This window comes from Corylus avellana, chromosome 1 (genome assembly GCF_965113065.1).
Source record: "Corylus avellana chromosome 1, dhCorAvel1.hap1.2, whole genome shotgun sequence".
In the NCBI taxonomy this organism is placed as follows: Eukaryota; Viridiplantae; Streptophyta; class Magnoliopsida; order Fagales; family Betulaceae; genus Corylus; species Corylus avellana.
Window position 1 is genome coordinate 11,506,809 of NC_142490.1, and position 11,855 is coordinate 11,518,663.

Sequence of the window (11,855 nt, forward strand, 5' to 3'; positions counted from 1 at the left end):
AAATTTTTTCTAAAAACGTGACCTCATGTGAATAAAGTGTTAAGTATGAATTATCAAAGGCTTGAATTTAGTAAATTTATATTATAATAATATTTTTGTTATTATGCCATGAAATTTTTTCTAAAAACGTGACCTCATATGAATAAAGTGGAACTCGAGTAATACGATCCACAAGGAAAAACTGTTCCTTCTCAAAGTCTCAAGATCTAACGGCCAGGATTGAGCAACCTGTGGTGTTCTTATAGGGAAAGCGAAGTGCGATTAACGAACACTAGCACTTCCATGTTCTTCATCTCTATCAGCTTAGCTGCGTTGTGCGGTGACAATACAATCTGTCCCTGCATACTTTGTCTTCCTCTCAACTTTTCTTCTCTCTCTCAATCTCTCCCCCCATTTATCCAATGGAAAATTTCGGGTTTTCTCAGTCGATGGTGTAAGTTTCATTGCCACTCTCACTTGATTGTGCTAAATTTTTGGTTTTGGGCTTCTGGGTATCATTGTTTTGATGATTTGAAGTATTTTTTCTGTACTCTAGCTTTTCTCTGATTTATGTTTTTTCATATTTCAATTGGGTATAGTTCAATTTTAGAGTTTATTAGCTTCTCTTTTTTGCTTGGATGTTGATGAACTCGTTAATGATTGTATTATCATATTTCTATTTATGATCAGTCAAACACCCTTTGGTCATTCTCAGTGGTTGCCTTTTTTTCTCTCTCTATTTTTTTTCTACAGAATTCAAATTATCATATCTTGGGAAGTTACTTTAGCCATTTGATTTCCATGGATCCTTCGTTAAGATCTTGAAGTGTGATTTTTGTTCCATTACACGTATACATATTTTATTTTTCTTTTGTTTAGTTGAAGCTATGCCGGGATGGTTCAATTTAAATTTTCATGCATTATATTTTAGTTTGGATTCTTTTGCAATCTCTATACTTGTCTACCCTCAGAAATCTGTGATCGTGCAATTGTTGGTAAACTGTAATGTATTTTCTCATCCGTTTCTGAGGGTGTTAGGACATCTTGTGGACATTGAATCAGTTAATTGCATTTTAGGTGGAATTTAAAATGATTATTTTGTTTTTTATGTTAGCAGTTAAAATGAGTCTATGCATTGCTGTGAATGATTATTTTACATAATTGCATCTTAGGAAAATCAATATCTTGTCTGTACATATTTTGGAAACTATTCTGGTGATCGTGGTGGTCAATTGCTACTATTCTTCTGACTTGTGTTTCGCTTTAACTATATGTTAAGTTTTCTTCCGTTACTGCATGTAATTCAGCCTTTTTAGTCGGGCTCTTTTTCTCCAACAATACTGATTGAGTTTGGTTATGCAGTTAAGTCATTCAAGTAAAACATTTTTTCTTTAGTGTGTTTATTGCTATAATTTAATATTGCGGAAATTGGCCACTACATTAGATGTTTTGCTTTGATCCATGGATTAACTAATTTCTTACTATTTTGATCAGAAAAGTGTTTCAAATTTAGGACAGTCTCCTCGTCACTTGTGAACATCCTATCCTGTTCTGTTTTGGGATTATATGCATTTGGGACAATAGATGGCAACGCTTCCACCATCACTTGCTATTAGGGCCTACTGTCTAAAGTGTGGAACCAGTGAATCTTCTAAGCTGTCACCTACCTGTCATTATATATGTAGAAACCAAATCAGATATGGCTTCGAAAAAATTAATTTGGAGAGAAAGCTTGTTTGTGAAGAAATTGCGCAGACTGTCGGAAAAACTTCTTACCAGCGTCTTGATTCAAAAGTTTATGCTACATCACGAGTTTTTATTGAGGAAACTGAACAGAGAGTCGCTACAATTACTGAAGCTGAAGATCTGGAAAGGGCATCAACTTACTTATTTTGGACAGAAGATGGTGGTCAGGTGAAAGTTTCAGTTAGAAAGAAAAATGTCAAATATGCTGTGTATATTGAAGTTTCATCCTTGCAACTACAAAGCAGTTATGATAGACTGGTATTGAGTTGGGGTATGTATAGAGCTGATTCATCATGCTTCATGCCTCTGGATGTTCGAAGTTCAGTGCCAGATAGTAGAACCACGACCAGGGAAACCCCATTCATGCATACAGCTTCTGGCAGGTTGGTACTTGACTTGGAGTTTGAAGCAAAACAAATTCCCTTCTATCTCTCATTTGTTGTAAAACCGTCTTTAGGTTCTGATCCGAGTAGCTCAGAAATTGAAATTAGAAGTCATAGAAAGACGAACTTTTGTGTGCCAGTTGGTTTTAACAGAGGCTATCCTTCTCCTTTGGGCCTCTCCTTTTCATCTGATGGTTCCATGAACTTTGCAATTTTTACAAGAAACACAGAAAGTGTGGTTTTATGTTTGTTTGATGACACAACAGCAGATAAACCCACTTTAGAGCTTGATCTAGATCCTTACGTCAATCGATCAGGTGATGTCTGGCATGCCTCATTTGAAAGTGCGTGGACGTTTGTGAGCTATGGTTATCGATGCAAAGGGCCCCTTCTTCAGAGAAATGAAGATCAATTTGATGCGGGGAAAATTCTTCTGGATCCATATGCTAAGATCATTGGGAATTCTGCTCCTAGTAGTGATGGATCTAGGTCGGTTCTGAAGTATCTTGGACGATTATGCGAGGAACCTGCTTTTGACTGGGGTGATGATGTTCATCCTGACTTACCAATGGAAAAACTAGTGGTTTATCGGGTGAATGTGAAGCACTGTACTCAGCACAACTCTAGTCAGCTACCTACCGATGTAGCAGGGACCTTCTCTGGTTTGACAGAGAAGTTGCAGAATTTTAAAGATCTCAGCTTGAACACCATTTTACTGGAGCCAATTTTCTCATTCGATGAGAAAAAAGGACCATATTTTCCTTGTCATTTCTTTTCGCCCATGAACCTATATGGGCCTTCTGGTGGATCTGTATCTGCTATCAACTCAATGAAAGAGATGGTGAAAAAATTGCATGCCAATGGGATAGAGGTTTTGTTGGAAGTTGTTTTCACTCATACTGCTGCTGAAGGAGCACTGCAAGGAATTGATGATTTGTCCTATTATCGTGTGAATGGAGTTGCAGATTTGGAAGCAACAAATTCTTTGAATTGTAATTATCCTATTGTGCAACAAATGATTTTGGATAGTCTTCGACATTGGGTGACTGAGTTTCATGTTGATGGATTTTGTTTCATAAATGCTTCATCTCTTTTGAGAGGGTTTCATGGAGAGTACTTGTCTCGACCTCCTCTGGTTGAAGCAATAGCTTTTGACCCACTACTTTCAAAGACTAAGATCATTGCAGATTGCTGGGATCCACATGACATGCTACCCAATGAAACTCGATTTCCTCATTGGAAGAGATGGGCAGAAATGAATACAAAATTTTGTAATGAGATGAGAAACTTTTGGAGGGGTAAGGGTCTTCTTAGTGACCTTGCGACACGGCTTTGTGGGAGTGGAGACATCTTTTCAGATGGGCGAGGCCCATCATTCTCTTTCAATTTTGTTGCCAGAAATTTTGGACTATCTCTTGTGGACTTAGTCAGCTTCAGTAATGATACATTAGCTTCACAGTTGAGTTGGAATTGTGGGGAAGAAGGACCTACGGATAACATCACTGTCCTTCAAAGAAGGCTTAAACAAATCCGAAATTTTCTCTTTGTCTTGTTTGTTTCACTGGGTGTTCCTGTTCTTAACATGGGAGATGAATGTGGTCAATCTTCTGGCGGTTCCCCTTCATATACTGACAGACAGCCTTTTGATTGGAATGTTCTACAGACAGGTTTTGCCGTTCAAACCACGCAATTCGTCTCATTTTTGAGTTCATTTAGAATGAGGCGAGGTGACCTACTTCAGAAAAGGAACTTCTTGAAAGAAGAAAATATTGACTGGCATGGAAGTGAGCAGTCTCCACCTAGATGGTCAGACCCATCCTGCAAATTCCTGGCCATGACATTGAAGGCTGACAAAGTGGAGAGCCCCTTGAGCTCTGAATCTTCACATCTAAAGGGTGATTTATTTATTGCTTTCAATGCAGCTGATTGTTCAGAGAGTGTTATTCTACCCCCACCTCCAGACAGAATGTCATGGCGCCGATTGGTCGACACGGCCCTCCCATTCCCAGGGTTTTTCTCAACCAATGGTGAACCCGTTCTTGAGCAGATGGCAGGATTAGTTGTTTATGAGGTGAAGCCTCACAGTTGTGCTCTATTTGAAGCTAGCAGCCTAATAAGTAACTGAAATCTTCCCCTACCCCCTCTTCCCCTTCCAAAATGCAAACTAGAAGTTAAACTCTTACTGATGTAGATAATGTGAGAATAAGCTTAAGTGCATCAGATCAGAATGTCCTTAAAGTAGGCAATAGCTGCAGAAAACCCTGTGTATATTCATCAATTTCTTCAATAGGATTATTATTTTATTTTGAGCAAAGGATGTCAAAATTATTTTTGTCTTCCTTCACTTGTATGTTCAAAATTACAAGATAAAAAATTAATTTTTTTTTAAACTGCTTCGAGCGATTATCGACATAAATTGGGGTTAAAGCACTCTCACCAATGAACACACCATTATGTGCAAAAGTGGATTTCCGTGACATTATAATTTTTGGTTATGCAGGACCAATAGACTGAAAAAAAAAGTTATATTCAATACAGCATGGTATACATGACTCAATGTATAAATGATCACTGCTTGAGTTTACTGCATCACAACATGGAGAAAATAATTCCCATTATCTTGGTCCACCGGTTGGTAAATTTGACAAATTTTACAAGAATGGATGAGACAATTACCATGCATGTTTTGTTTCACTGAAATAAGCTTCATTAACATAACAGCACTGAGTTCTTTGAAGAAGAAGAAATTTTTTTGCTGTTTTCCATTTTAATCGTTTCCTCCCAATATTTTCTTAAATATGAAGCTTGGAGTCGTTTTCATGTACTCTTTCAGCTTGGTTTAATGATATTTCCTTTTATCCATGAAGGGAAGAATAGAGACAAACTCCAATTCAAAATAGTGGGCAAAACATACCTTTTTACAGATTAACCTTAATAGGAGTAGAAAGTTCATAATATAAATACAAATGCTTCATCAAACTGTGGATAACATACAAATTTGGTCGAAAGTCTTTAACACAACCAATTAGAGGTGAACCAAGTGGCAAAACTGGGATTCCCAAAACCCCCAGCCTCTCTCCTACAAGGGGAATTGGCCACAGAAGGGACCTGAGTATGGATGGCTACCATTTCAAATTTATAGCCAGGTCTAACAGAGCTTCTACTTGGCGTATGGTTTGTTGTTTCTCCTGTTTCTTCAACCTACTGGCAACAGATTCAGGATCAAGCCCCTGTGCATTCTGTGCTTCACTTTGTTCAAACTTTACCTCTTGTAGCAATGCATCAACCTCTCTAACAAAGTCTACCCTTAAAAGTGCATCATCAGCTTCAAGTGGAGGTCTAAGTGGCCCTTGATGCTGTCAAAAAAAAGAAAAAGAAGCAAGCTGTTAAGAAGCTAAATAAAACATAGTTTAATTTGATCATTAGGTCATATTCAATCTTGTTGACATATATCATCTGCTCTAAAGTTCAATGAAGCAATCCCTGGATGGTTAATCTTATCCTGAAACGGTACATAATCTCCCATTAGAAAAAATTCTACCATCTTGGATGTTGGGAGAACTGTGTTTTCCATTTTCTCCCCAATGGAAGAGAAATTCGTTTTTTCCCCCATTTTGTCTAGCTGTCTAGGAATTTTCTACATGTTATTCACAATCAATACCAACTCCTATAATATCTCAACCTATGCTTTCATGAAAGAAATAGTTGATGCATTTGTCCCTCGATGGAGAGATGGTTCTGGTTCTGACTTAAGAGGGACTGATGCCACTCCTGATTATTCAACACACATTTAAAGAGAGAATGTTTTTTTAGAATCACCAATATGTCAATGTATACCTCTAAAGAAAGATTTCTTTGGTATCAGCTAAAACAAAAGGCATCATAGAGTTGAGACGAAACCTAAGATCCACGCATTCAGGACCAAAAAGAAAAATGAACAGCTGATTGTAAGATGTTAAAACAGATCCTTGAGTTCCAAAAGAAACATACTTGTTAGTTGTGTCTATCATGTAATTCAGCTAAAACCATAAGCCATTCAATTTTCATTTTTGCACTTAAAAAAAAAAAAAAAAAAAAAAAAAAGAAGTCATTTTTGCAGTATACCTTATCAATGTCAAATCCTGCTGGAACAAGAATGCTAAATGGATCTTCTCTTGGAAAGGTATCAATCATGCGTTTTTTGCATTCTTTCAGCCAGCCTTCGTCATCAAACCCATCATGCATATTCAAAAGATCGTTGAGCAGTCTCATGGCAGGAGTGGCCTCCCTTTTCAAAATCTCAGTCTATATGAAGTAAAGTACAGATCTTGTGATTCATTTCCCCCCAAGAAAGGTATAGATGAAAGAAAACTACAAAATGAAAAGAAAGGGGCTAAAGGAATAATTATGGTGCAAGATGTGCTAGGCTGGAATAATTCTGTAAGGGTTTTAACTTCAAATCAGCATGATTTCAAACAAGATTTAATGAAGTTCAACATTTGGTTTCAACTTCAAATATCTCAAATTTCAAGCCAGTCCACAAACTAATCCCAAGTAGCATAACAAAAATCTTGCAGAAAAAGCCAAACAAATAAGGTTATTATTTCAACCAAGACCGATTGATGCATAACCAGATTAAGAAATGCAGTAAACTACCTTTTTTTTTAAGAGACAAAATGCTTTATAAATGAAGGCAGACATTCCCAAATCCCAGGTGCATGTTGGATGCAATGTGAATAAAGAATGAAGAACAAGGAGAGAATGACACATAAGCAAAACAACATGTTTTGAGATTCCGATGATACAAAATACTTGGAAAGCATTATTAAGAGAGGAGAAATATTATCAAGGTTTTAAAATTCAGCATTAGAAAGGTTAGAGGAAAATTTTTAAGAAAGTTTACAACAAGAATTGCTTTTTAGAATTTTTAAAAGCTTATTTACAGCTAAATATTGTACGGAAGTAGAATTATTTTCTCAAGTTCTTGAGAAGTTTAGGAAGGTCCAAAGCCATTTGCATATTGAAACTCACAACTTTAGGCCTGGCAGCTCTTATATATGAAGAATAATGCACACCTCAACCCTTCTGTATAACAGATCAAGACTTCTTATAGCATCCTTTTCTTCCTGGAAAAAATGAAAGAAATATTTGAATCAGCACTAGAGAGAGAGCACTATCAGAAATCCTATTGACCTCATACTATAGTAGAAAGATTTACAAGGAAGAAATAAAAGGAAAAGGAAAATCCATATACTGAAAAGAACAAAGGAGTTCCAAAATTTTTGCTTTAAAAGAAAAATACAAAGTAAGATGTCTCAGGTAATTTTGTTTATTAGACATATATGATTACAGATATTTTGTTGGATATCAATATTCACACTGAAGGTTCAATAGTCTTTTGTTTTTCTACTTGCATGATACCTTGTTCTTTTGCAAGTGAGAGAAACTCCTAGAAGAAGACATTTAACTCCCTCTTTCTTAAAACAGTCATATTTAATACAATACAGAGTAACTTTTGTCGTGAGTCCTTAATATGGACGGCTTGCTCATAAGAAATAGCTGATGTCACCACCTTCTATATTTTAAAAGACTCAACTACTATTCTGTCTTCTATAGCACTTCTCACTTATTTGCTCTACCACATGAGGATTCTGGGACATTATTGTGATTTGGAAATTCCAGGCCCTTTTTTTCCGGATGAATAGAACTTCCAGATCTAATCAATGGTACAAATCGTTTTCTTCAAAATTTTGCGTAACCAGGTGTTTTTTTCCGGAGGAATAGAAATTCCAGGTCTAATCAATGATACAAATCCTTTTCTTCAAAATTTTGTGTAAAAGCTGACCTTCACAAAAATGCATTTGCATATTTATTTAGAAATCTTTGAGACTTATGAAACTAATGCTGGAAAGCAATAAACACTCCTATAGATAAAGAGAAATGTTATAACTGCAGCCGTCAAATTTGAAAATTAACAGTGATGACAAACACTCACAGTGAACATTAAAAAGTAAATTCACAAATAAAGAATGTATGGAGATAATTACACTACAACAACATTGCATTAGAAGAAAAGATATCAAGGAAATATTAAAGATAATAAAAGACCAACTTACATCACGTCGAGCAAGATCGCGGCGGTTCCATATGACCATTAGAACAAGCTCAGTGAGTTCTCCTTTCTCTGCAGCTTCCTCAATTTTCTGCATACAAGAAAGTTAAATGACACAAAGAATGCATGAGGATGGACAACATTGAAATGGGGTGTCTTTAATTAGAAGGCAGAAAATTTTACTTTGTAATGAAAAGAAAAGCAGCCAAAAAAAGGAAAAAAGAAAGGGCTTTTCCTTTACAGAAGGATTTATATCAACTTGTAAAGCCTAAATCTCTTGACAGATTAAGCCATTCATGAGGTAATGGCTTTTGCTATTGTAATTTCTGATTACCTCTTCCACTTCTTCAGCAGCTAGGATGAAGCTTGCAACCAGTCTCCGTGCTTTTTTGACATCTTCTTCTGGATACCCCTTCAAGCGCATGCCAATTTCACGATACTCTTCGACCTTTCTTTCCTCTTCTTCCTCTTCATCTTGACGTCTTCGATGCAACTCCTTTGTCTTTTCACGTTGCCTGGCTTGCCATTCCTAACCTAAAGAAGGTTAATGCCAACTCCAAATAACGCATATTACAATGACCTCAACATAACAAAAATTTCAATCTAAGTTTTATATTCATGCTACAAATTGTTATATATAGAATGAACACTATTCAAATATTCATAAATCAGGACCCATGTGGTCCATAAATCAAGGCCAGATGATCCTAAATTGAGGATTACTCATAATTGAACAAAATATATCAAGAGTAAGGAAGCTTAACATTGGACTAAACAATACGATAATAAGAGTAATAAAATGGGGAACACAAAATGAAATGATCTAGTTGATTTACTTCTAAGTAGTTGTTGCCATACTATCAAATACATCAAGCTTGAGTTTGAAGGACAAAGAAAGGTGAATAATATTCAAAATCAATTTTTCTTAACTCCTAAGAGTTGATCGTGAAAAGTGCTTCATCTTTTAACTTGGATGTCACTTGTAATTGCAGAAACATATAAACTCAGATTACGCAATTTATAAGCTGTAAAGGCATTATGTTAAGGTTGTTATGGAAGGCACTTCTAATTGACCACGAGAACAGTCTCAACTTAGGCTATTGTGATATTTTTCTTAGTTGCTGGGTGACCATTCATGATGTATAGCAAACATACATTAATAAAATTTAATCAATGTCAGACCTACTAAATTCTTCAACATTGCTAAGTGAAGTGCAAATGAATCCGGAGTAACTTGCTCAGTTTGTGATATCAATGTAATCCAACCCACAACTTTGCTTGTAGTCAGGACTAAGTTGACCACAATCAGTGGTCATTTAGTTATCTACTCAAAAACAAACCAATAGGGCCCATTACAATAATTTCCTTTAGCAAATGTATGCATAGAGGCTGCAATTAAACCTTTGACCGTACACTATATCTATGGACAAAAATACATATAACTAAATCTACAATAGACCCATCTCAGGAAACCGAGAAATTTGAACACCCTTTCAGCTGAATCCTCCAAAAGTAATGAATATCCGAAAATCGACATAGCAAAACAAGAAAATGAGAAACACCCAACTAAGCAAAAGTGCAAAGCATTTCATAGCTCATAACAACGGCTACATACATCATCATAATACTCCTTGGGAAGCCCATCTATGAGCGGCTCATCCTTACTCGTGCTCCTCCTCAGAACTGATTATCAAATCCACAACAGAAAAAGATAAAAAAAAAAATAATAATAATAATAATAAAAAAAAAAAGCTTGTATAATTGGCAAAATCTGAACTTTAAAGGAGCAAAAGCCGTATTTGTGGTGGCGGGTACTAACCTGAGTGGGTTGAGTATTTAGGCTTGAAAGGAGACGGGTATGGAAATACTGGAAGCCTTGCGAGGACAACAGAGCGAGTTGATAATGGCGGTGGAGGTAGTAAGCACATTAGCTCCAGGACCCTTGCCTCCATTTTCTCCTGAGATACCTCCCAGAGAGAACTAATAGGATATTTATATTCATGTACTTTAACCCCTAAACTTTTATCCGATTTTACAAACTCTTTCTATGACGTTTCAAATCTCTCATTTTAGATCCTTAAACTTTCGATTACTCTTAATTATAATCATTCTGTTAATTTTAACCGTTAAAAATATAAAATATCCTTGGTTTTTATTTTTTAAAAAATAAAAAAAATTTGAAAATTAAAATTTTATACAAAAGTCAGGAGTATAAATATCATGTAACGTTTAAAATCTGACGAAAGGGTCCACATTGAGAGTAATTGAAAATTCAAAAATTCAAAATGAGAGATTTAGAAGTTTATGATGAATTTGTAAAATTGAGTGAAAGCTCAAATGACGAAAATGAAGTTTCCTTATATTTTTAATAATGCTTCATTTTAGCATGTACTTGGGCCTGACAACGACTGCGATTTGCCACTCACTTTGGGCTCCTCTCAGCGGATTTGGATCCCCCATTGATTTTTCTGGAAAATTTCAGTAGAGTTCTTAAAATTTTAACTATCTTTTAATTAAATAATTTATATTTATTATCTCAGTATTTATCTCTCAACTCATATTTAATAACAAACAAATGTCTCACAGTCCAAAAGAAAGCATTTTTCTAAATTATTCTAGATATGCTTGAGTGAATCCAAATAGGGTCGTAAATGAATCGAATTATTTATAAACAATTTGAATCGACTTGTATAATCTTGATTTGAGTTTAGTTCATTTATTAAACGAATCAAGCTTGAACTTATCTCATTTATTAAAACGAGCTGAACATCTATAAACTCGGTTCAATTCGTATAAGCTCGTCTGAATTCATATTACTTTATTTTCATTATTTTGTATAGTTTTGTTTTTAACTTTATAATAAAAATATCTCTAGTATTTTAAAAGATAAAAGGAAATTCTCTTTTTAATGTTATAGATATCACTTGAATTGTTGTGATTGTAAATCTTGATGTTATAAGTAGGGCTCGGTATCGATCTGGTTAATGGTCTTATCAGTTGGTAACCGATAAGCTATCGGTTAACCAAATCCTAACCGATTATCGACCGGTAAGAAATGTTACTGAAATTATCGGTCATATCGGTAATCAGTTAACTGGTCAGTTAAATCGGCTTTTGGTGGGCTTTTAACTGGTTGCTAATTGGGCTAAAAATTAATTGTTTTGGAGGCCCAAATACGTTTTGTTGGGTTAAAGCCAAAAATAACTTATTAAAAATTAGTTATTTTGGGGTATATTTTTGGCTAAAATAGCTTATTGAAGCTTTTTTTTATTTTTTATTTTTTATACTGATCCACTACAATATAAAATAAAAACCAAAACGACGTCATTTTGGTTTCAATAATAAATATAAAATTATAAAAAACTAAAAATTAAAAAATCTTATCGGTCATATCGGTTTTTCGATAACAAATTATTAATTGACCGATTACCGACCGATAAGCTTATCGGTATAAAATTTTTAACCGATTACTGACTGATAACTATCGGTTACGGTTACTATCGGTTCGGTTAAATTCGGTAATTAGTCGGTAATCAGTAACCGGTTAATCTGCCCACCCCTAGTTATAAGATATTGTAAATAGTACATTAAAAAAAAAACAATTATATGATTTATTACAAATCTAAGATTGGTGATATTAATTTTTAGGGATAAAT

At 35.0% G+C, this 11,855-nt stretch overlaps 2 protein-coding genes across 3 annotated transcripts; one reads left to right on the top strand and one right to left on the bottom strand.

Moving 5' to 3' along the window:
* The first annotated feature begins 214 nt into the window (after positions 1-214).
* On the top strand, positions 215-4,403 carry DBE1 (debranching enzyme 1). 2 transcript variants are annotated; one of them, XM_059582802.2, is made up of 2 exons: positions 215-433; positions 1,474-4,403. In XM_059582802.2, exon 2 carries the CDS (start codon positions 1,564-1,566, stop codon positions 4,231-4,233), a length of 2,670 nt encoding a protein of 889 aa, XP_059438785.2. In that variant the 5' UTR covers positions 215-433; positions 1,474-1,563; the 3' UTR covers positions 4,234-4,403. The 2 variants fall into 2 exon arrangements, with proteins under 2 accessions (XP_059438785.2, XP_059438787.2); XM_059582804.2 differs by having other exon boundaries at positions 1,479-4,403.
* A 595-nt stretch (positions 4,404-4,998) lies between these two features.
* PAC (pale cress protein (PAC)) lies at positions 4,999-10,171 on the bottom strand. Its single transcript, XM_059581679.2, has 7 exons — positions 10,019-10,171; positions 9,815-9,882; positions 8,534-8,728; positions 8,204-8,290; positions 7,163-7,213; positions 6,213-6,392; positions 4,999-5,464 (listed from the first exon to the last, which is right to left on the bottom strand). The coding sequence occupies exons 1-7, from the start codon at positions 10,149-10,151 to the stop codon at positions 5,231-5,233; spliced, it is 948 nt and encodes a 315-aa protein (XP_059437662.1). The 5' UTR covers positions 10,152-10,171; the 3' UTR covers positions 4,999-5,230.
* Positions 10,172-11,855: the final 1,684 nt, after the last annotated feature.